This window comes from Hyperolius riggenbachi, chromosome 4 (assembly GCF_040937935.1).
Source record: "Hyperolius riggenbachi isolate aHypRig1 chromosome 4, aHypRig1.pri, whole genome shotgun sequence".
Taxonomy (NCBI): domain Eukaryota; kingdom Metazoa; phylum Chordata; class Amphibia; order Anura; family Hyperoliidae; genus Hyperolius; species Hyperolius riggenbachi.
This window is the reverse complement of record NC_090649.1, coordinates 203146707-203171242: the sequence shown is the minus strand read 5'-3', so window position 1 is coordinate 203171242 and position 24536 is coordinate 203146707. Positions and strand designations below refer to the sequence as shown.

Below are 24536 nucleotides of genomic sequence, written 5' to 3'. Positions count from 1 at the left end.
AGTGACAAAGGCTGTAAACAGACAAAGGCAGAGTCTCCCCTCCTCCCCCAATAACCAACCAATCCCTCAATAAGGACGACATACTTACCTGCAGCCTGTCTCCTTGTGACAAACCTCAGCAGTGCAGCTGGAGAATTTACCATACTCCAGCTGTCTACAATGAAGTGTGATGCGGCAGGAGCATACAGTATATCCCTCTACATCATACAAAACTATCTTTATTGACAGCCTCGGAATGCTGCTGATTACTCTGCTGTAGCTCCACATCATCACTTTCAGTAGTCCCTTGTGGGAGAGGGTGTGGTACACAGGTCACTTGTCCTTCCTTTTGTTCCCCATTGGAGAGCACAAAACTGTAACAGCAACGAACCACCCCTGTTCCATTTAGATCAATGGTCGACATGCCTGTGTTCATGGCTTGGAGTGATAGGGTATAGCACTGTGGGTGGGGCCCCTAGTGGCTCTGTTAGGCAGTGGGGCCAGCCTAGATCTTGCCTTCCCCCCTGCTCTTTACTGTAAGAGAAAGGTGTGGTCCAGGAATGGGGTGTCTTCAGCCCAGCTTGTTACCACCCTAGTATGATGCGGAGCCAAGCATGAAACAGGTGGTTTTGTGCCGCGATAGCACTAATGCTATAGTACGTTCCCGCACAAGGGTAATTCAAGTTCCGGCAATTGCCAGACATCGAATTACATCTCCCTCTGAGTAGATTACGACGGAGGTGGAATAGTATTTAACGCCGTCAGGAATTTGAGCGGCAGCAGAGTGAGCTAGCATTCGTCTCACCCCGCGGCCTTCCCCTGTAGAAGGCCCCCATAGGTAAGTATTAGGGGGCTTAGAGTGCAAAAAAATATTCATGGATTTTGTTTTAGGCCCATGTCACATGAGATATTTAGTCACTGCTACTAGTCACAGACTCACAGTCACAAACTTTTTTTTTCCTATAGATAGAAAATATTGGTTTAGTGGACAAGCACATCAATACAAACTTCTGGGAAAAAAAGATTGTATATTATGTGCGGTGATATGGGCAATGCATAGCAGACTTGCAATGAGAAATGAGAAACAGTGCAGCATGGGAATTGCAGAAGTGTCATCACGTTAAAAAGAGCCTACAAACCTAAGTAACAAAGTTTCAAAGATGATAGAATGATAGATGACAGTTCAATAGGCATTGATATTTTTGGTTGTTGTTTTTTCTGTAGATCACATTTTGCACAACTTCTTTTGCCTATCAACTATACTGATCTTCAAGGTCCTAAATGTGGTCAAATTTAGGACAAAGTTCTTTAGGACTGTCAAAGTGAAATGCGTACTTCGAATTGTGTTAAATGGTTCTGGAAATGCTTCTTTTTCAACATTATAATTAAAATAATACATAATATTTTTCCCCTCTGAGCAGACATGTGGATGACCTGGTGCCTGTTTTTTATTCTTTTCCAAGCTTATTGCCAATGCAACATTTGCACTGAGTACATTATTGAGTAGTGAAAATTGACATTTTCGCTTCACCTGAATCTACACAGGCATGTTTGCAAAGATGAAACAATACATAATACAGTAGTATATAACTACCTTTGACATCTTAAGCAATCAGGAAACAACCGCTCGACTGCACTGTGGAAGGCAGTGCTGGACCATAGGCAGCCAGGCCTGGACACTGTAGTAAAGAAGAAAGATGCGGTCCGCAAAGGGCTGTATGGCCCGAAACATGTCAGCTTTGTACTTTTTTTAAATGCTGTGAGGATACGTCCCAAATAAACTACAAGACTGTGGAGAGACTTGTTGCGGACCGCATCTTTCTTCTTTACCTTTGACATATATTGACATATATTTGCAAAAAAAAAAAGTATTATTTTTGGGAAAAAATTGTTTGTTTAGTGAAGTGCAGTGCACACCTATCTGCAACAGCTCAAGTGCTGTGGACAGTGGATGCACAAAACAGCAATATAACAACATCAAGAAAAAAACACAGCCCTTAAAGGACTATTGGGTGAGGTAATGTTGCACTAGCTGTGCTGTACACCTGTCTCCTACAGCAGCTCAAGCGCTCTGGACATTGGGCACACAGAACAGCAATAAACAATATAAAAAAACAGCCCTTACAAGGGCTATTGGGGGATCAATCACTCTATTGGAGGTGCCCTGAGTACAGTATGTATATCTAGGAGTATATAGGTCTTAGCTTAAAGACAAACTACAATAGGTAAGTACACATTTTATTCATGCACATAAGACAACACGTTTCACTGGTGCTGGCCTATTTCCTCCAGTCAATACAAAAGTACCTTGAGCAGTGTGCCACGGAGATGACCGCCTCTCTAATGCTTGGGTGATCAGGACGGTGCCTAGTACTATGGTAGCAGCAAGAAGCTGCACTGAACGGTACACACAGAACACAGGTCTAACTAATGCACTGCTTTACACAGCACACAGACAGACTGTAAAATGCCTGCCATGCTGGTGTTTTAATAGGGGGTGTGGTTTAGGAGAGAGGGATAGCTGGTTGGGTGCCATATGTCTGCTGACTCTGGAGTGAGGGGTCAATTTTTGGCTCAATGGTGATGCATGGGGGGGTGGGGGGAAGGTTAGGAGGTCGAACGCGCCATGTGTTTGCCTGTGGGCGAACAGGCAAACAGCTGTTATTCATCTCTAGTAAGACCTAGGCTCCAATAAGGATGCAGGAAATTTTGAGCTAGTGTATATATAGTTACAGTGTTGAGATGTATTAGTTTTATTTGTCATTTGGTTTTTTTGGGCACTGCCCCAGAGTCAGTATAACATCATGACTCAGCGGTGTCGGCATATGATTTAGGTGCCAGTGCTAGGCTTTCATATAACTGAGCACCAACTATCAGTTACAATATATAATACTGCTCTGGTGTCCAAAACAAACAACTTCAGTGTTTGACAATATGACCTCTCTCCATGGATTTGGAGCTGGGAGTGAAGACTTTTGGTGGGTGATGAAAGAGTCAATTGAAAGGGATCAACTGCCATTCCATTTAAATTAATGGAAGCATTTTTTAAACAACAGAGATAGTTTTTTGCATCGTTCACATAAACGCAACAGTAGGTTCTGTCTTTTTGTCTTGTCTTGGATGCCACATGTAGCGTCCAAGACCACTGTGTTCGGGCGGTTCCGTGCCCTCCTAGGAAGGTCAATGACAAAATGCCAGGAACTGATGCTCAATGCTTTTCAGCTTAGTAGCAGAAAGGCATTTAACATTGGCTAAATGAGCCACCCACTAGCCATCCTGCAGAAGCCCATCTGAACCAGCCCTTAGGAAGGGTAATGATAGATGGTAGGGTAAGAGGTTAGTTTTACTAATTAGTAGGAATGGTCGGAAATGCTGAATTCCGATTCGGCGGAAACCGATTCCACAGGTTTTTCAGTTTCTGAGGAGTCTTTTTCTTTTCATTTTTTTGCATTCTCTGATTGGCCATATACTTCCAAGGTGACCGGAAGTATTGGACCAATCAAAGAATGCAGAATTTTACCACGGTAATTGAAATACCACAAACATTTAGTCCAGTTACAAGACTCGGGGATGCTCGGTAGCACGATCTTGTGATTGGTCTAAAATTACTGCCGTAAGCTAATTTTTGTAGAAACATTCTGCATTCTCCGATTGGTCCAATGCTTCTGTAATTGGGCTAAAGTTACCGAGTTGTGGTAATGCTGTATTCCGCAGAATTCCGTTGCCGATTTCCAAACAGAAATGCGGAAATTTCAACGGAATACGAATAAGCATCCCTTCAAGCTAGGGTTAGAAGGTTAGGGTCACGAAAGCATTTACATTAGTTTGGTGGTGTTGATAGTGGTGGGAAAGGAGGAGTTTTAGGTTAAGTATCAGCAAGGAGGTAAGGAAGGATCAGTTAGAGATAGCACTAAACAAAAGGACCATTGTAAAGCTAATATTTGTTAAGAATAGACAGCCAGTGCTGGTTGATCTACTTGAGGCTGAATTAATGCATGTTTACTCAAAGTACATTTTGTAGCAATATGACAAATTGCATTTCAGCCACTAGGTGTCTCTCCAGTCATTAAGGATATAGTTTTGTATTAACAGTAAATCCAGATTACCATTTGTCTTCTGCTCCAACCTGCTGGTTTGCTGGGAGACATCATGTGAGACTGTTTTTAATCCATAGCCTGAACTGCTTTTACTCCCAATGGTGGACATTTAATTTGTAGTGTTTGGGAGATTCATGTGCTTCTGTTTTTTTTTTTTTTTTTTTTGCCAGCCTCCCTGCCAGATTACTGTTTTATTCAGTTAACAACTGCAAAATGGCTCCCTGGCCTTGGTCATTAGTATTTCCATATTCAAAAATATACATAAAGAATTTAGGGCTGCTGTGACTGAAACAGCTTACCTCCACTGTGGACAGGATATTTATGAAGATAATTGAAGCCACGCAAACATTATGGAAATGAAGATCATTGATTCTAGTATTCTGATTTATGAATCAACCACCACCCATGGATATCAACCTGACTTTGGGTGTACCTTTTTTCTTGACTCTCATTTACCCATTGCTAATAATCAGTTAAATGTGTGTTTCATTTTAGTATCTGGAATAGTCAAGAACCTAAAGATAAACAATAACACCACCACCACTTCTGTGTCTCTGAGCTGGGAGAAACCAGATGGAAATGCCACTGTATATTTAATTCAGATTCAATCACAGCCATCTTTCAGCAAAACCGTGACTACAACATATGACACCATTGTAGGCCTGACACCTGGAAATTACTACAACTTTCTTGTCTCTACTGTTGTGGGTGAAAATGTAACAGGGGCCACCTCTAATATACCAGCATACACAAGTGAGTCTTTACCAAAATTGATAAGGTTGAATGTATTTTTCATTAGACTATTTGTTCTGGACAAAATAAAATGTAGCAGGCAATGTTGGCAGTAAGTCAGTAAACACCGTAACAGCATGCTTGTTCAGGGTCTATGGCTAAAAGCATTAGAAATAAAGGTGTGGCAGGACTGCCAGGCAATCTTGCATTGTATATTTGTCTGCCTGATGGCTATGATATGACGGCTTCTGTCTTGTGGGCACCTTGTCGGGAATATAGTAAGCATCACTTAGAAGAAAATTACAGCCATAAAAGTTTTCCTGGAAGAATACAACTTCTGAGGGCAGGGAAAGATAAAATACATGAACTATTGACCTTTTTCTAACTCTGGGGCACTTAATGGGCTGCCATTGATTAAAGACATTAAAACATTCAACCTACTTTCTAAATGTTTAAATATAAAATAAAACCTTGAGATACTCAAAAAAGTCATTTTTAGGGTAGGAAGATAAATAGATTTGTTTATCTCATCAGTTTATTTTCACCTAGGATTTACTTGAAAGGGCAACTGTAGTGAGAGGGATATGGAGGCTGCCATAATTATTTCCTTTTAAGCAATACCAGTTGCCTGGAAGGACTGCTGGTCTGTTAGGCTGCCGTAGTGTCTGAATCACAGCAGTAACCAGAAACAGGCATGCAGCTAATCTTGTCAGATCTGACAATAATGTCAGAAACACCTGACCTGCTGCATGCTTGTTCAAGATCTGTGGCTGAAGGCAGGGCCGGCCTTAGGTTTCACAGCACCCTGAGCGAAGCCTGACTTTGGTGCCCCCCCCCCCTTCATCCTCTTTGCGCACACACACACACACACACACACACACACACACACACAATTTTTTTTTTTTGCAGCGGGGCCCGGGGATTTCTAGGTACGCCCCTGGATAGATGATCTCTAAGAGCAACTTCCTGTTTACACAGGAAGTTACATGAAGCTCTTAGAGATCGGAAGACCTCCGGCGAGAAGGAGGTAATGTGTTCAGCCTGCCGCCGCCGCCGCTGCCACCAATGATTGCAGGAGGGGGAGCGCTGAGAGGAGAGCCCGAGGTGAGGGAGGGGGGGAATGTCCCCCCTCCCCACCAATCTGCGGCCACGCTCTCCTCTTGTGCTGCGATCCCTCCTGCCCCACAAAAGTTCTTGAGCGGGCCCTAGGGAGGTGGGGGGGTCCTGGATTTTTTTTTTGCAGGGGGCCCGGGGATTTCTAGGTACGCCCCTGGATAGATAGATAGATGTAGGTAGGTTTAGATGATAAATGGATGAATAAATAGAGAGCAAGGGAAGGGAGACATATATGTACAGTGCTATGGAAGATTTTGGCGCTATATACATAATGATAATAATAAAAAAATAATAATATAGGGATGGATAGACATACATATTTATGTATGTACATACGTACATATATATATATATATATATATATATATATATATATATATATATATATATATATATATATATATATATATATACACACATGCACAGAGAGAGAGAAAGACAGAGACCGATATAGGGATGGATGGATAGACAGAGGGATGAAGAACAATAATATAGGGATGGATGAATAGGGAGAAAAGTATGGATAGACAGACAGATATATATATATATATATAGATAGATAGATAGATAGATAGATAGATAGATATGTATATATATATATACTGTACATAGAGAGAGAGTCACGCAGATATAGCGATGGATGGATAGAGAGACAGGGAGAGACTGTAGATAACTACGTTCAGCATCCATGCGCTGTTCCTGCCATTGGAAAAAGACTAGTTGACTGCTGCACAAAGTCCAGTACATTATGCTGCATTTCACATACTCTATGTGAAGCCCCTTGAGTGACTCACCTGCCTCTGTGCTAAAGTCCCCCTTGCTTACGGTTTGCTGAGCTCCCCGGCACTCTGGGGGAGCTGGGGCTATGTGCTTCTGTACACACAGACCTGTCAGCTGCATTAAAACAAGTTCCCCTCACTCGTGGCTCCCTCCGATCCCCGGAACTCTGTCAGACTGTGAGCCCTGTAGTTCAGCGGTGGGTAGCCCGGCAGCATTGATGACAGAGCGAAGGAAGACACGCTGTATATTTCAAATACAGGAAGTGCTCATTCAGGAAATTAGCACTTCCTGTATTTGAGATACACAGCGCCACCACTGGGCTCTCTCTGTCATCACTGCTGCAGATTCGTCCACAGATGAACTACAGGGCTGACAGTCTGAGTGCCGGGGATAGGAGGGAGCCGCTATGTATGCAGGAGTGCATTGCGGTGAGTGGAGACAGCTGTGCACGTGCGCCCTTGGAAGCCGGCGCCCTGAGCGACCGCTGTGGTCGCTTAGGTCAAAGGCCGGCCATGGCTGAAGGTATTAGAGGCAGAAGATCAGCAGGACTGTCCAGCAACTGGTATTGCTAAAAAGGTAATAAATATGGAAGCCTCCATATCCCTCTCACTTCAGTTGTCCTATAATTTGGAATGTTTGATGGATTTGTGTGCTTGTGCTTTCCTGCCAACTTTCCTGCCCATCGTACTGTTTTATTTTCAGTTAACAACTGCAAATTGGCTTCACAACTTTGGTCAGCAGTATTTCCACATTAAAGTCCTTTGTAATAAAACCCCTGTCTTTGTGTTCTCCTGTGTCCCTATGTCCGTGCTTCCAGACTTGACAGTGTGTGAACCTCATTGCATTGTGGGAAATAACAGCCTTTTCCAACTGCCATGCAAGCAACATCTCCCTGTGTGCAAATGCTTCGGACAGCGGTGGTTACGGGCAAGCGTGTTTGCACAAGTGTTGTGGGAGGTAACGGCCGTGGCCTAGCGCTCGTTTTTTAACAGGCGGGCCTGTTTACTAGTATATGCATAAAAAGCATTTAGGGCTGCACTGAATGAAACGGCTTACCTCTGCTGTGGAAAGGAGAATTAAAAAGATAATTGAAGCAGCACCAACATTATGTTAATAAAGCTCACTGATTCTGATTTGTAAATCAACCACCACCCGTAGATATCAACCTGACCTGGGGTGTATCTTGATTATTGACTCTCATTTATGCATTGCTAGTAATCAGCTAATGATGTCTTTCATTTTAGTGCCTGGAATAGTCATGAACCTAATGATAAACAATAACACCACCACCACTTCTGTGTCTCTGAGCTGGGAGAAACCAGATGGAAATGCCACTGTATATTTAATCCAGATTCCATCACAGCCATCTTTCAGCAAAACCGTGACTACAACATATGACACCATTGTAGGCTTGACACCTGGAAATTACTACAACTTTCTGGTCTCTGCTGTTGTGGGTGAAAATGTAACAGGAGCCGCCTCTAATATACCAGTATACACAAGTGAGTCTTTACCAAAATTGATGGGGTTGAATGTATTTTTGTCATTTGCACACAGCAATAACCAGGAACAGGCATGCAGCTAATCTTGTCAGATCTGACAAAAATGTCCGAAACACCTGGCCTGCTGCATGCTTGTTCAAGATCTGTGGCTGAAGGTATTAGAGGCAGAAGATCAGCAGGACTGTCCAGCAACTGGTATTGCTTAAACGGTAATACATAGTAATACATATGGCAGCCTCCATATCCCTCTCACTTCAGTTATCCTTTCATTTGGATTTTTTGAGGGATTTGTGGGCTTGTGCTTTCCTGCCAACGTTCCTGCCCATCTTAAGGTGCGTACACACGCACTACTGTAAGGAACGACGGGTCCATCGGACCCTCCAGCTGGGCGGGCGTTCCAGTGATAGTAGAGCGTGTGTACAGTCTGTCTGCAGACTGATAACACTGTGTCTGAACGATCCGCTCATTTGTAATCATGTGACCGCTGCTTGGACCACATCGTGGGAGGCGCCGAGGGACGGACCGAAGAAGAAGTCAGACAGGTAAGATTGACCCCCCCCCCTCCCCCCCGCCCACCCCGCACAGGTAAATGGGAGATATCCGGATAGAACTGTCTGGATGTCTCCCAGTTCCGGATTTGAGCAGCTCTGGTTACAATTATTGCAGCAATGTGGCCGCGGGTAGCTTTTTTCTAAAAAAGGTCATTTTTTAGTGTAGCTAGCACTAGGCTAGCTACACTCTGCCCCCAAGTCCCCCAGCACTGTGCCCCCCCCCACCGCACGCCGCCAGCGATATTTACCTGGCCGAGATCCCGCGATGCCCGAGACTTCCGCCATAGCTTCAGGCGTTGCTATGGTGACGATCGGACATGAAGTCTGACGTCATGACGTCATGTGCAGTTCCAATCGTTGCCATATCGACCCCTGGAGGCCATGGAGAGGCTGCGCCGGCACGGGCTTCGGGAGGGGGGGTAAGCAAAAACAGCAGCGATCGCGGGGATCAGCGGGCCGGCAGCAATCAGAGGGGTGATGTAGGTAGCCAAGTGCTAGCTACACCCCCTCCGAAAATTTGGTGCAAAAAAAAATCCCTCCAGGGGCTGAGCAATCCACCGCGGTGGTAATGGACGAGTTGAGCTTGTCATTACCGCCAAGGTGGTTAAGTTGTCCTTTAATTTGGAATGTTTGAGGGATTTGTGTGCTTGTTTTTTTCTGCCAACGTTCCTGCCCATCTTACTGTTTTATTTTCAGTTAACAACTGAAAATTGGCTTCCTGACCTTGGTCAGCAGTATTTCCACATTAAAATCCTATACAATAAAACCTGTGTCTCTGCATCCTCCTGTGTCCTTGTTTCCGTGCTTCCAGACTTGACAATTTGCTGTCTGAGGACCTCACTGCATTGTGGGAAATAACAGCTTTTTCCAACTGCCAAGCAAGCAACATCTCCCTGTGTACATATACTTCGTACAGCAGTGAGGAACGGGTGAGCGGGAAGCGTCGGTATGCGCTTTGCCCGGGTTTAGCAGCCGTGGCCTAGCGCCCGTTTATTAAGGGGGGGGCTTTTTACTAGTCCTTTATAATAAAACCCCTGTCTTTGCATCATACTGTGTCCCTGTGTCTGTGCTTCCAGACCTGACAGTTTGCTGTCTGTGAACCTCATTGCATTGTGGGGAATAACAGCTTTTTCCAACTGCCAAACAAGCAACATCTCCCTGTGTGCATATGCTTCAGACAGCGGTGGTTATGGGCAAGCGTATCTGCGTGAGTGTTGCGGGAGGTAGCGGCCGTGGCCTAGCGCTCGTCTTTTTAACAGGCGGGCCTTTTTCTGGTATATGCATAAAAAACATTTAGGGCTGCGGTGGCTGAAACAGCTTATCTCTGCTGTGGAAAGGAGAATTAAAAAGATAATTGAAGCAGCACTAACATTATGTTAATAAAGCTCACTGATTCTGATTTGTGAATCAACCACCACCCATATATATCAACCTGACCTGGGGTGTATCTTGATTATTGACTGTCATTTATGCATTGCTAGTAATCAGTTAATGATGTGTTTTATTTTAGTGCCTGGAATAGTCAAGAACCTAATGATAAACAATAACACCACCACCACTTCTGTGTCTCTGAGCTGGGAGAAACCAGATGGAAATGCCACTGTATATTTAATTCAGATTCAATCACAGCCATCTTTCAGCAAAACAGTGACCACAACATATGACACCATTGTAGGCCTGACACCTGGAAATTACTACACCTTTCTGGTCTCTGCTGTTGTGGGTGAAAATGTAACAGGAGCCGCCTCTAATATACCAGCATACACAAGTGAGTCTTTACCAAAATTGATGGGGTTGAATGTATTTTTGCCATTTGCTCTGGAAAAATAAAATGTAGCAGGCAATGTTGGCAGTAAGTCAGTAAACACCGTAACAGCATGCTTGTTCAGGGTCTATGGCTAAGTATTAGAAATAGAGGTGTGGCAGGACTGCCAGGCAATCTGCATTATTTATTTTTCCGCCTGAAAGAGTTAATTTCTAGTCGTAGATATGACAGCTTCTGTCTTGTCGGTTTCTTGTCGGGAATATAGTAAACTTTACTGATAAGAAAATTACAACCATAAAAGCTTTCCTGGAAGAATACAATTCTTCTGAGGGCAGGAACAGATAAAATACATGAACTATTGACCTTTTTCTAACTTTGGGACACTTAATAGGCTGCCATTGATTAAAGACATTAAAACATTCAACCTTACTTTTTATTTTTAGGGTAGGAAAATAAATAGATTTGTTTATCTCATCAGTTTATTTTCACCTCGTGTTTACATTAAAGGACAACTGTAGTGAGAGGGATATGGAGGCTGCATATTTATCTCCTTTTAAGCAATACCAGTTGCCTGGAAGGACTGCTGGTCTGTTAGGCTGCTGTAGTGTCTGAATCACAGCAGTAACCAGAAACAGGCATGTAGCTAATCTTGTCAGATCTGACAATAATGTCAGAAACATCTGACCTTCTGCATGCTTGTTCAAGATCTGTGGCTAAAAGTCTTAGAGGCAGAAGATCAGCAGGACTGTCCAGCAACTAGTATTGCTTAAAAGGTTACAAATATGGCCTCCATATCCCTCCATATCCCTATATGGCCTCCATATCCCTCTCACTTCAGTTGTCCTTTAATTTGGAATGTGTGAGGGATTTGTGTGCTTGTGTTTTCTTGCTAACATTCCTGCCCATCTTACTGATTTATTTACAGTTAACAACTGCAAATTGGCTTCCTGACCTTGGTCAGCAGTATTTCCACATTAAAATCCTTGATAATAAAACCCCTGTCTCTGCATCCCCCTGTGTCAGTGCATCCAGGCCTGACAGTTTGCTGTCTGTGAACCTCATTGCATTGTGGGAAATAACAGATTTTTCCAACTGCCAAGCAAGCAATATCTCCCTGTGTGCATATGCTTTAGACAGCGGTTGGTTCGGGAGAGCGGGTCCACTGATGGTCACCTGGCTTATTTAGTTAGATTTGGTGGGGGCTAGCAACCACCAGGCCCCTAAACTCTCTCTAGACCCTAGGCAGCTGCCTAAGTTTGCCTTGTGGATGATCAGCATTGTATGCCATACAGCACATGCTGCCAGTATGCACCTCAAATAAATACAGCATCCACACTACAAGTTCCAATGGCAGTCACATTGCAAGATCAGATTATCAAGCAAGACATTCTTACTTTCAAAATAATTTTTCACAAACATTATGAGATATGCAAATATGTTACCACCTGTTAGGGTAGGACTAGAGTGGGTATATCATGACATTGAAGGGCTGATATGGTAAGGTGGTTTAAGGCCCAGTGCACACCGAGCGGTTTTAGCAGCGATCCTCCAACCACATCTGTCTGTGAAAATGCTTGGCTAATGTATTTCAATGGGATGGCGCACACCAGCGGTTTGAGGTTTTTAGCAAACCACAAACGTGCCTCCTGCTGCACATTTGCGGTTTGCAGAAGCGATTCTGCCTCAATGTAAAGTATAGGAAAAATGCAAACCGCTCTGAAAAACGCTAGATCAGAGCGGATTTCCAGGCGTTTTTGTTGCAGAAGCTGTTTAGTAACAGCTTTTACTGTAACAATATTTGTAATCTGCTTCACAAAAACGCTCGACATGTTTGGAAAATGTCTCTAAATATGCCTAGAATCGCTCTGAAATCTGCTCCAAAAACCGCTAGCGTTTTGAGGATCTGCTAGCAGTTTTGGTGTGCACTGGGCCTAATAGTTTGATTCATAATCCATTCTGGAGATAAGCACAGTGTGTCTGTAGTGTAAGTGATACAAGAGAAGAGAAGTAGAATGGAGGGAGGAAGGGTAGTAGAGGGTCAGAATCAGGGCCGGCCGGCTCATGAGACGGGGTGAAACTTTTGCCTCAGGCGGCACATTTTCAGGGGCGGCACCCGCCCGTCCGTGGGTGTGGGGAGCCGGCCGCCGAGCTGGAGGGGTAGCTGGCAGGATGGGGGTATTGGGCCTAGCGGCGGGGAGGGGGGTCGGACCCCCCCCCTCCCTCGCCTGGGTCACCCGATCTGTGCTCCCCTCCAGCCTTAAATAGAAGCAGCCGCTATTTGTAAGAGGCACGGGCAGGGAGGACTCACCTCTTCCTCGTTCCAGCGTGCGCTCCACTGACGTCACTTCCTGCAACGCTGCAGGAAGTGACGTCAGTGGAGCGCACGCTGGGAAGAGGTGAGTCCTCCCCGCCCGTGCCTCTTACAAATAGCGGCTGCTTCTATTTAAGGCTGGAGGGGAGCGCAGATCGGGGGACCCAGGCGAGGGAGGGGGGGTCCGACCCCCCTCCCCGCCGCTAGGCCCAATACCCTCGTCCTGCCAGCTACCCCTCCAGCTCGGGGGGCCCCCAGAGCGGCCCCCGGGGGGGTGGGTGGGGCGGCGGGGGTGGCAATTTTTTCAAAATTTGCCTCAGGCGCCAAAAAGTGTAGGGCCGGCCCTGGTCAGAATTGATGACATGGATGAGCAGATATCTATGAGTAGAATAGAGGCTCAGTGGGTAGCACTACTGCATTTTAGTGCTGAGTCCTAGGCTTGAACATTGGCCAGGGCAAAATCTGCATGGAGTTTCTGTCTTCAAACACTTCAGACATTTCCTACATCCTAAAAAACATACTAATAAGTCAACTGGTTTACCCCAAAACAATCCTATATTGAAAATATTAGACTATAACTGTGGTAGGGATTAGATTGTGAGCTCCTCTGAGGACCGTCAGTGACATGACTATGTACTCTGTAAAGTGCTGCAGGAGATGTCAGTGCTATATAAATACATAATAATAATATGGTAGGACATTAGACTATGACTATGGTAGGATTAGATTGTGAGCTCCTCTGAGGACAGTCAGTGACATGACTATGTACTGTGTAATGTGCTGCAGAAGATGTCAGTGCTATATAAATACATAATAATAATATGGTAGGACATTAGACTATGACTATGGTAGGATTAGATTGTGAGCTCCTCTGAGGACAGTCAGTGACATGACTATGTACTGTGTAATGTGCTGCAGAAGATGTCAGTGCTATATAAATACATAATAATAATATGGTAGGACATTAGACTATGACTATGGTTGGATTAGATTGTGAGCTCCTCTGGGGACAGTCAGTGACATGACTATGTACTCTGTAAAGTGCTGCAGAAGATGTCAGTGCTATATAAATACATGATAATAATATGGTCGGACATTACAGTTTGACTATGGTAGGGATTAAATTGTAAGCTCCAGTGAGCAGTCAGTGACATGACTATGTACTCTGTAAAGTGCTGAAGATGTCAGTGCTACATAAATACACAATAATAGTTCCAAATGCTACGGGCTCCTCTGAAGAGTGCTCAGACTAGTGTACATAGTTGTGCACATTGTTCCCCAAGTAGCAGTTGTTTGGCCAGAGAGACAGTGGGAGAGGGAGCATTAGCAGAGGGCGAGGGCGAGCAAAGATAAGCTTCACACTCACCACAGTGACTGCAACAACACAGGAAGATGGATCCAGCGAGGTGTCCCCTCATGACAAGCGTCCAGCGATTCATCTTCCTGCCAGCGGGTATGCGAGATGTCACATGACATTACAGGACGGGCGCGAACGAGAAGTCAAGTGACCGCAGTACTTTACGGGGTGTCGTCAAAGATCTTAAAGATCCGATCCTCAGTGACGGTCACTTTTCACCACACAACGTTAAGCGATGTTACGACATCGTGTAAATGAATACTTGTCGCTCAAAAAAAAAATTGATGGACATCGGGAAAATCGTTGGAAAAATCGTGAGGTGGTACATAGCATTAGAGAGAGGGCAAACATACAGCATTAATGGAAATACATTATTATGCCAGCTTCAATTATAAGTAGTGATGGATGTAATTACACACATTGCTTACATGTCCATTATCATTGTTTGAGCTTTAGATGCTGCCCTCCTATTCACTCTCTCACAATGAAAGACAAAACCTGCAACTCCCAATGTGTCCATTACACACTTCAAACACTGTCCTTGTGAATTCAGGGAGAAGTGCAGCCTGTGTGTCCCAGAGGGGAGAGGATCAGATGATCCTACCGCTCCATAGCTAGTCATGGCGAGCGTCCTGACATCTAGACATGCCAGACATTCTAGCAGAGCACAGGGCTGTCTGCAGAGTTTACTGTTTGTTTGTTTGTCTCCCTCGCTCTGCAGACTCAGTAACATTTGGGGGCAGGGCGCTGTCACCTCTGTACACTGAATAGTGAGGGACTGTCTCAAATCTTTCTATGAATCCTTATTAGATGCATTCCTAAAAACACTTGTGAGCGTAGAAAACTTTCTCTACATACCCTTAAATGTCAGTCAGTCACTCAGGCTCAGCAGGGCCGGCCCTAGACTTTTTGCCGCCTGAGGCAAATTTTGAAAAAATGATTGCTGCCGCCGCCGAGCTGGAGGGGTAGCGGGCAGGGCGGGGGTATTGGGCCTAGCGGCAGGGAGGGGGGTCGGACCCCCCCTCCCTCGCCTGGGTCCCCCGTCCTCCGCTCCCCTCCAGCCTTAAATACATCAGAAGCGCAACTCTCGTAAGAGGCAGTGGGCGGGGAGGACTCACCTCTTCCTCGCTCGATCCAGCGTGCGCTCCACTGACGTCCCTTCCTGCAGCGCCGTCCATTTACAATACAGTGGGCGGCGTTGCAGGAAGTGACGTCAGTGGAGCGCACGCTGGATCGAGGAAGAGGTGAGTCCTCCCCGCCCACTGCCTCTTATGAGTTGCGCTTCTGATGTATTTAAGGCTGGAGGGGAGCGGAGGACGGGGGACCCAGGCGAGGGAGGCGGGGGTCCGACCCCCCCTCCCCGCCGCTAGGCCCAATACCCCCGTCCTGCCCGCTACCCCTCCAGCTGGGCGGCCGGCTCTCCGCACCCACCGACGGGCAGATGCCGCCCCTAGAAATTTGCTGCCTGAGGCAAAAGTTTCACCCCGTCTCATGAGCGGGCCGGCCCTGAGGCTCAGGGTGGAGGGGCAGAGAACAGCTATAAACCAGACACCTTCTTCTTAGGGAGTATCTATAAATCTGAACTCTGAATGATTCTTTATCAGTGACTTAGCAGAAGGCTATTTGTGAAAAGAGCAGAGTAACCAAGCAGCTCAGGGTGACCCAAGCTACTAGGAATGTATAGGGGGATTAAAGGAACCAAAATGCCCTCCTACTAAAAAAGCAAAGCTTGGTGTAATTTGCCTTCTTAAAACAGAAGGAAATCTATTTCTCTCCAGTCCCTTTCAGGACCGGAATTTTTATTTCCCCTTGGACTGCAGTAATTTATTGCGCCTTTCCCCATCAAAGCCACTCCAAGCCGCTGCCTGGGTGGTCTGTAGGTTAAGGTGCCCCTGTTAATGAAGCTCACTGGTTCTGATTTGTGAATCAACCACCACCTGTAGATATCAACCCGGCCTGAGGTGTATCTTGATTATTGACTCTCATTTATGCATTGCTAGTAATCAGTTAATTATGTGTTTCATTTTAGTGCCTGGAATAGTCAAGAACCTAATGATAAACAATAACACCACCATCACTTCTGTGTCTCTGAGCTGGGAGAAACCAGATGGAAATGCCACTGTATATTTAATCCAGATTCCATCACAGCCATCTTTCAGCAAAACCGTGACCACAACATATGACACCATTGTAGGCCTGACACCTGGAAATTACTACAACTTTCTGGTCTCTGCTGTTGTGGGTGAAAATGTAACAGGGGCCGCCTCAAATATACCAGTATACACAAGTGAGTCTTTTACCAAATTGGGGTTGAATGTATTTTTGCCATTTGCTATTTGCTGTCCTTTTCTGAGGGCAGGGAAAGATAAAATACATGAACTATTGCCCTGTTTCTAACTTTGGGACACTTAATAGGCAGTCATTGATTAAAGACATTAAAACATTCAACCTACTTTCTAAATGTTTAAATATATAATAACCCCTTGAGATACTCAAAAAAGTCATTTTTAGGAGTAGGAAGATAAATAGATGTGTTTATCTCATCAGTTTATTTTCACCTCGGGTTTACTTTAAAGGACAACTGTAGTGAGAGGGATATGGAGGCTTCCATATTTATCTCCTTTTAAGCAATACCAGTTGCAGACCTTCTGCATGCTTGTTCAAGATCTGTGGCTGAAGGTATTAGAGGCAGAAGATCAGCAGGACTGTCCAGCAACTGGTATTGCTTAAAAGGTACTAAATATGGCAGCCTCCATATCCCTCTCACTTCAGTTGTCCTTTAATTTGGAATTTTTGAGGGATTTGTGTGCTTGTGCTTTCCTGCCAACGTTTCTGCCCATCTTACGGTTTTATTTTCAGTTAACTGCAAATTGGCTTCCTGACCTTGGTCAGCAGTATTTCCACATTAAACTCCTTTATAATACAACCCCTGTCTCTGCATCCTCCTGTGTCCCTGTGTCCGTGCTTCCAGACCTGACAGTCCGTGAACCTCATTGCATTGTGGAAAATACCAGCTTTTTCCAACTGCCAAGCAAGTAACATCTCCCTGTGTGCATATACTTCGTACAGCGGTGGTTACTGGCGAGCGTGTCTGCGCCGGTGTCGTGGGGTGGGGGGGTTGAACGGCCGTGGCCTAGCGCTCGTTTTTTAACAGGCGGGCCTGTTTACTAGTATATGCATAAAAAGCATTTAGGGCTGCAGTGAATGAAACAGCTTACCTCTGCTGTGGAAAGGAGAATTAAAAAGATAATTGAAGCAGCACTAACATGTTAATGAAGCTCACTGATTCTGATTTGTGAATCAACCACCACCCGTAGATATCAACCTGACCTGGGGTGTATCTTAATTATTAACTCTCATTTATGCATTGCTAGTAACCAGTTAATGATGTCTTTCATTTTAGTGCCTGGAATAGTCAAGAACCTAATGATAAACAATAACACCACCACCACTTCTGTGTCTCTGAGCTGGGAGAAACCAGATGGAAATGCCACTGTATATTTAATCCAGATTCCATCACAGCCATCTTTCAGCAAAACCGTGACCACAACATATGACACCATTGCAGGCCTGACACCTGGAAATTACTACAACTTTCTGGTCTCTGCTGTTGTGGGTGAAAATGTAACAGGAGCCGCCTCTAATATACCAGTATACACAAGTGAGTCTTTACCAAAATTGATGGGGTTGAATGTATTTTTGCCATTTGCTCTGGAAATAATAAAATGTAGCAGGCAATGTTGGCATTAAAGGGACACCGAGCAGTGCAAAAACTATGAAAAGATGCATATCATTTTAAAGCTCTCTTTCTCCTCTTTCCAATGATAGATAAACTGCCACCCTACGCCTTTTAGTTTTCGCTATTTTCGCGATCAAAATCGCGGCCGCGGCAATTTCAATCGCGAAAATAGAGAAAACTAAAAGGCGTAGGGCGACGATTTAGGGGTCGTCAGAAAGAGGAGAAAGAGTTACATTGTATTACACAGGGCGACTTTTTCTCAAAGTCAGCAGTTCCATTCAGCAGAAAAAGTCGCCCTGTGTAATACAATGTAACTATGGAAAGATGGATATCATTGTAAAGCTCTCTTTCTCCTCTTTCTGACGACCCCTAAATCGTCGCCCTACGCCTTTTAGTTTTCTCTATTTTTAATTTTTCAATCGCGAAAATAGCGAAAACTAAAAGGCGTAGGGCGGCGATTTATATATCATTGGAAAGAGGAGAAAGAGAGCTTTAAAATGATATGCATCTTTCCATAGTTTCTGCACTGCTCGGAGTCCCTTTAAGTCAGTAAACACTGTAACAGCATGCTTGTATACGGTCTATGGCTAAAAGTATTAGAAATAGAGATTTGGCAGGACTGCCAGGCAATTGGCATTATTTATTTTTCCCCCTGAAAGAGTTAATTTCTAAGCATGGATATTACGGCTTCTGTCTTGTTGGCACCTTGTTGGGAATATAGTAAACATCATTGATAAGAAAATTACAACCATAAAAGTTTTCTGGAAGAATACAACTTCTGAGGGCAGGGAAAGATAAAATACATGAACTATTGACCTTTTTTCTAACTTTGGGACACTTAATAGGCTGTCATTGATTAAAGCCATTAAATCATTCAACCTACTTTCTAAATGTTTAAATATAAAATAAACCCTTGAGATACTCAAAAATTTCATTTTTAGGAGTAGGAAGATAAATAGATTTATCTCATCAGTTTATTTTCACCTCGGGTTTACATTAAAGGACAACTGTAGTGAGAGGGATATGGAGGCTTCCATATTTATCTCCTTTTAAGCAATACCAGTTGCCTGGAAGGACTGCTGGTCTGTTAGGCTGCCGTAGTGTCTGAATCACAGCAGAAACCAGAAACAGACATGCAGCTAATCTTGTCAGATCTGACAATAATGTCAGAAACACCTGACCTGCTGCATGCTTGTTCAAGATCTGTGGCTGAAGGTATTAGAGGCAGAAGATCAGCAGGAATGTCCAGCAACTGGTCGGTAATGCGTTGATAAATCTCCCCCTGTGAACCTTTATTGCATTGTGGGAAATAACAGCTTTCTCCAACTGCGAAACAAGCAACATCTCCCTGTGTGCATATACTTCGTACAAGGCGCTACACCTGCTTTTGACGAAATTCTGTTTTGTCCCCACTTTTTTTGCCTGATGAAGCGGGCTGGGCCTGCGAAACGCGTTGCACTGTTTTTGGGGTACCGTATAATAAATGTATTGATTTATATGAAGACAGGATCTCGTGTCTGCTTTTGGGAGGCAAGCCCACCACTTCCTCCAATCAATTTTTAAAAATTTTATTGACTTTTATCCTGCTGGCGCCTCTGTCCTACATACAAATACTTCGTACAATGGTGGTTACGGGCGAGCGTGTCTGCGCGGGTGTCGCGAGGGGTAGCGGCCGTGGCCTAGCGCTCGTTTTTTAACAACTAAGCCTTTTTACTAGTATATGCATAAAATGCATTTAGGGCTGCAGTGAATGAAACAGCTTACCTCTGCTGTGGAAAGGAGATCTAAAAAGATAATTGAAGCAGCACTAACATTATGTTAATGAAGCTCACTGATTCTGATTTGTAAATCAACCACCACCCGTAGATATCAACCTGACCTGAAGTGTATCTTGATTATTGACTCTCATTTATGCATTGCTAGTAATCAGCTAATGATGTCTTTCATTTTAGTGCCTGGAATAGTCAAGAACCTAAAGATAAACAATAACACCACCACCACTTCTGTGTCTCTGAGCTGGGAGAAACCAGATGGAAATGCCACTGTATATTTAATCCAGATTCCATCACAGCCATCTTTCAGCAAAACCGTGACTACAACATATGACACCATTGTAGGCCTGACACCTGGAAATTACTACAACTTTCTGGTCTCTGCTGTTGTGGGTGAAAATGTAACAGGAGCCGCTTCTAATATACCAGTATACACAAGTGAGTCTTTACCAAAATTGATGGGTTGAATGTATTTTTGTCATTTGCACACAGGCACACAGCAATAACCAGGAACAGGCATGCAGCTAATCTTGTCAGATCTGACAATAATGTCAGAAATACCTGACCTGCTGCATGCTTGTTCAAGATCTGTGGCTGAAGGTATTAGAGGCAGAAGATCAGCAGGACTGTCCAGCAACTGGTATTGCTAAAAAGGTAATACATATGGCAGCCTCCATATCCCTCTCACTTCAGTTGTCCTTTCATTTGGATTTTTTGAGGGATTTGTGTGCTTGTGCTTTCCTGCCAACGTTCCTGCCCATCCTACTGTTTTATTATCAGTTAACAACTGCAAATTGGCTTCCTGACCTTGGTCAGCAGTATTTCCACATTAAAATCCTTTATAATAAAACCCCTGTCTTTGTGTTGTCCTGTGTCCCTATGTCCGTGCCTCCAGTCCTGACAGTCTGTGAACCTCATTGCATTGTGGGAAATACCAGCTTTTACCAACTGCCAAGTAAGCAACATCTCCCTGTGTGTATATACTTCGTACAGCGGTGGTTACAGGCGAGCGTATCTGCGCGAGTGTTGCGGGCGGTAGCGGGCGTGGCCTAGCACCCGTTTTTTAACAAATGTGCCTTTTTACTAGTGTTTGCATAAAAAACATTTAGGGCTGCAGTGAATGAAACAGCTTACCTCTGCTGTGGGAAGGAGGATTAAAAAGATAATTGATGCAGCACTAACATTATGTTAATGAAGCTCACTGATTCTGATTTGTGAATCAACCACCACCCGTAGATATCAACCTGACCTGAGGTGTATCTTGATTATTGACTCTCATTTATGCATTTCTAGTAATTAGCTAATGATGTGTTTCATTTTAGTGCCTGGAATAGTCAAGAACCTAAAGATAAACAATAACACCACCACCACTTCTGTGTCTCTGAGCTGGGAGAAACCAGATGGAAATGCCACTGTATATTTAATCCAGATTCCATCACAGCCATCTTTCAGCAAAACTGTGACTACAACATATGACACCATTGTAGGCCTGACACCTGGAAATTACTACACCTTTCTGGTCTCTGCTGTTGTGGGTGAAAATGTAACAGGAGCCGCCTCTAATATACCAGTATACACATGTGAGTCTTTACCAAAATTGAAGGACAAAATAAAATGTAGCAGGCAATGTTGGCATCAAGTTAGTAAACACCGTAACAGCATGCGTGTTCATGGTCTATGGCTAAAAGCATTCGAAATAAAGGTGTGGCAGGACTGCCAGGCAATCTACATTATATATTTTTCCGTCTGAAAGAGTTAATTTCTAGTCATGGATATGACGGCTTCTGTGTTATCGGTACCTTGTCGGGAAAATAGTAAACATCACTGATAAGAAAATTACAACCATAAAAATTTTCCTGGAAGAATACAACTTCTGAGGGCAGGGAAAGACAAAATACTTGAACTATTGACCTTTTTCTGACTCTGGGACACTTAAAGAGAACCCAAGGTGGGTTCTAAAAATGCAATCCACATACAGAGGCTGGGTCTGCCTATACTGCTCAGTCTCTGTTGCTATTTAAATCCCCCCTAAGCCCCCCCCCCAAGCCCTGCTATCCCCCATAAATCACAGCCGCGCTGTCGACACACAGCATGTCGCAGTGGGCTGTGTTTATCTCTGTACTGTCAGTCTGCTGCTTCCCCCGTCTCCTGCAGAGCTCCGGTCCCCGCCCACGTCCCTTCCCACCCCGCTGATTGGAGGGAAGGGACGCGGGCGGGACCGGAGCTATGCAGGAGGCAGGGGGGAGCACGCAGAGTGACAGTACAGATGTAAACACAGCCCGCACAGCACGGCTGTGATTTATGGGGAATTGCAGAGCGCAGGGGGAACTTAGAGGGGATTGGGATAGCAACAGAGGCTGGGCTGTATAGGCAGACCCAGCCTCTGTATGTGGATTGCAAAGTCAGAACCCCACCTCGGGTTCTCTTTAATAGGCTGCCATTGGTTAAAGACATTAAAACATTCAACCTACTTTCTAAATGTTTAGATATAAAATAAACCCTTGAGATACTCAAAAATGTCATTTTTAGGATTAGGAAGATAAATAGATTTGTTTATCTCATCAGTTTATTTTCACCTCGGGTGTACTTTAACCTCCTGAGCGTTACGCCGCTCAGGAGGTTTTATTATTTATCGCCCGATTTTTTAATATTTGTGCTAAATGGCTATAAATCCTCTAGCTAGCACTAGGCTAGCTAGAAGAAGTCTCCGGCACCCCCAGATCACCGCCGCTCCCCCGTTTATACATTACCCAGCCTGGATCCAGCGATCGGCACAGCCTCCCCGGACAGCTCCGGTCTTCACTATGGGGAGGATCGCAGATCACATCATGATGTCGCCGACGGCATGACGTCATGCGCAAACCCAATCCTCCCTATAGAGAGACCGGAGCTGTGCCGGGAGGCTGCGCGATAGCTGGATCCTGGGAGGGGTAACGTATAAACAGAGGGATCCCGGGGGATGGGTGGGGATCCAGGGGTGCCGGAGGCTCTTACTAGCTAGCCTAGTGCTAGCTAAAGGATTTACAGCCATTAGGCAAATTTGTTTATTCATGGGGGCCACAGAGCGGTATGCCCGACACAGTGTCGGGCATACCACTAAGGAGGTTAAAAGGCAACTGTAGTGAGAGGGATATGGAGGCTGCATATTTATTGTCTTTTAAGCAATACCAGTTGCTTGGAAGGACTGCTGGTCTATTAGGCTGCCGTAGTGTCTGAATCACAGCAGTAACCAGAAACAGGAATGCAGCTAATCTTGTCAGATCTGACAATAATGTCAGAAACACCTGATCTCCCGCATGCTTGTTCAAAAAGTATGGCTGAAGGTATTAGAGGCAGAAGATCAGCAGGACTGTCCAGCAACTGGTATTGCTTAAAAGGTAATAAATATGGCATCCTCCATATTCCTCTCACTTCAGTTGTCTTTTAATTTGAAATGTTTGAGGGATTTGTGTGCTTGTGCTTTCCTGCCAATGTTCCTGCCCATCTTACTGTTTTATTTTCAGTTAACAACTGCAAATTGGCTTCACAACTTTGGTCAGCAGTATTTCCACATTAAAATCCATTATAATAAAACCCCTGTCTTTGCGTTCTCCTGTGTCCCTGTGTCCGTGCTTCCAGACTTGACAGTGTGTGAACCTCATTGCATTGTGGGAAATACCAGCTTTTTCCAACTGCCAAGCAAGCAACATCTCCCTGTGTGCATATACTTCGGACAGAGGTGGTTACGGGCAAGCGTGTCTGCGCGAGTGTTGCGGGAAGTAGCGGGCGTGGCCTAGCGCTCGTTTTTTTTAACTGGTGGGCCTGTTTACTAGTAGATGCATAAAAAGCATTTAGGGCTGCAGTGAATGAAACAGCTTACCTCTGCTGTGGAAAGGAGAATTCAAAAGATAATTGAAGCAGCACTAACATTATGTTAATAAAGCTCACTGATTCTGATTTGTAAATCAACCACCACCCGTAGATATCAACCTGACCTGAGGTGTATCTTGATTATTGACTGTCATTTATGCATTGCTAGTAATCAGCTAATGATGTGTTTCATTTTAGTGCCTGGAATAGTCAAGAACCTAATGATAAACAATAACACCACCACCACTTCTGTGTCTCTGAGCTGGGAGAAACCAGATGGAAATGCCACTGTATATTTAATCCAGATTCCATCACAGCCATCTTTCAGCAAAACCGTGACTACAACATATGACACCATTGTAGGCCTGACACCTGGAAATTACTACAACTTTCTGGTCTCTGCTGTTGTAGGTGAAAATGTAACAGGGGCCGCCTCTAATATACCAGTATACACAAGTGAGTCTTTACCAAAATTGATGGGGTTGAATGTATTTTTGCCATTTGCTTTGGAAAAATAAAATGTAGCAGGCAATGTTGGCAGTAAGTCAGTAAACACCGTAACAGTATGCTTGTTCAGGGTCTATGGCTAAGTATTAGAAATAGAGGTGTGGCAGGACTGCCAGGCAATCTTGCATTGTTTATTTTTCTGCCTGAAAGAGTTAATCTTTAGTCATGGATATTACGGCTTCTGTCTTGTCGGTTCCTTGTCGGGAATATAGTAAACTTTACTGATAAGAAAATTACAACCATAAAAGCTTTCCTGGAAGAATACAATTTCTGAGGGCAGGAAAAGATAAAATACATGAACTATTGACCTTTTTCTAACTTTGGGACACTTAATAGGCTGCCATTAAAAAAAGACATTCAAACATTCAACCTACTTTCTAAATGTTTAAATATAAAATAAAACCTTGAGATACTCAAAAAAGTCATTTTAAGGGTAGGAAAATAAATAGATTTGTTTATCTCATCAGTTTATTTTCACC

At 44.3% G+C, this 24536-nt stretch overlaps 1 protein-coding gene across 5 annotated transcripts in view; it reads left to right on the top strand.

Moving 5' to 3' along the window:
• The window catches only part of LOC137571707 (receptor-type tyrosine-protein phosphatase beta-like), a 103636-nt gene that overhangs the window by 60792 nt on the left and 18308 nt on the right, over positions 1 to 24536 (top strand). For 4 of the 5 annotated variants that reach the window (XM_068281245.1, XM_068281248.1, XM_068281247.1 and 1 more), the window contains exons 9-16: positions 4572 to 4829; positions 7949 to 8206; positions 10268 to 10525; positions 16220 to 16477; positions 17594 to 17851; positions 19882 to 20139; positions 21024 to 21281; positions 23749 to 24006. In XM_068281245.1, the coding sequence (XP_068137346.1) occupies positions 4572 to 4829; positions 7949 to 8206; positions 10268 to 10525; positions 16220 to 16477; positions 17594 to 17851; positions 19882 to 20139; positions 21024 to 21281; positions 23749 to 24006 (2064 nt within the window). The remainder of the gene's footprint in view (positions 1 to 4571; positions 4830 to 7948; positions 8207 to 10267; positions 10526 to 16219; positions 16478 to 17593; positions 17852 to 19881; positions 20140 to 21023; positions 21282 to 23748; positions 24007 to 24536) is intronic. The other variant, XM_068281249.1, reaches the window with a different exon arrangement.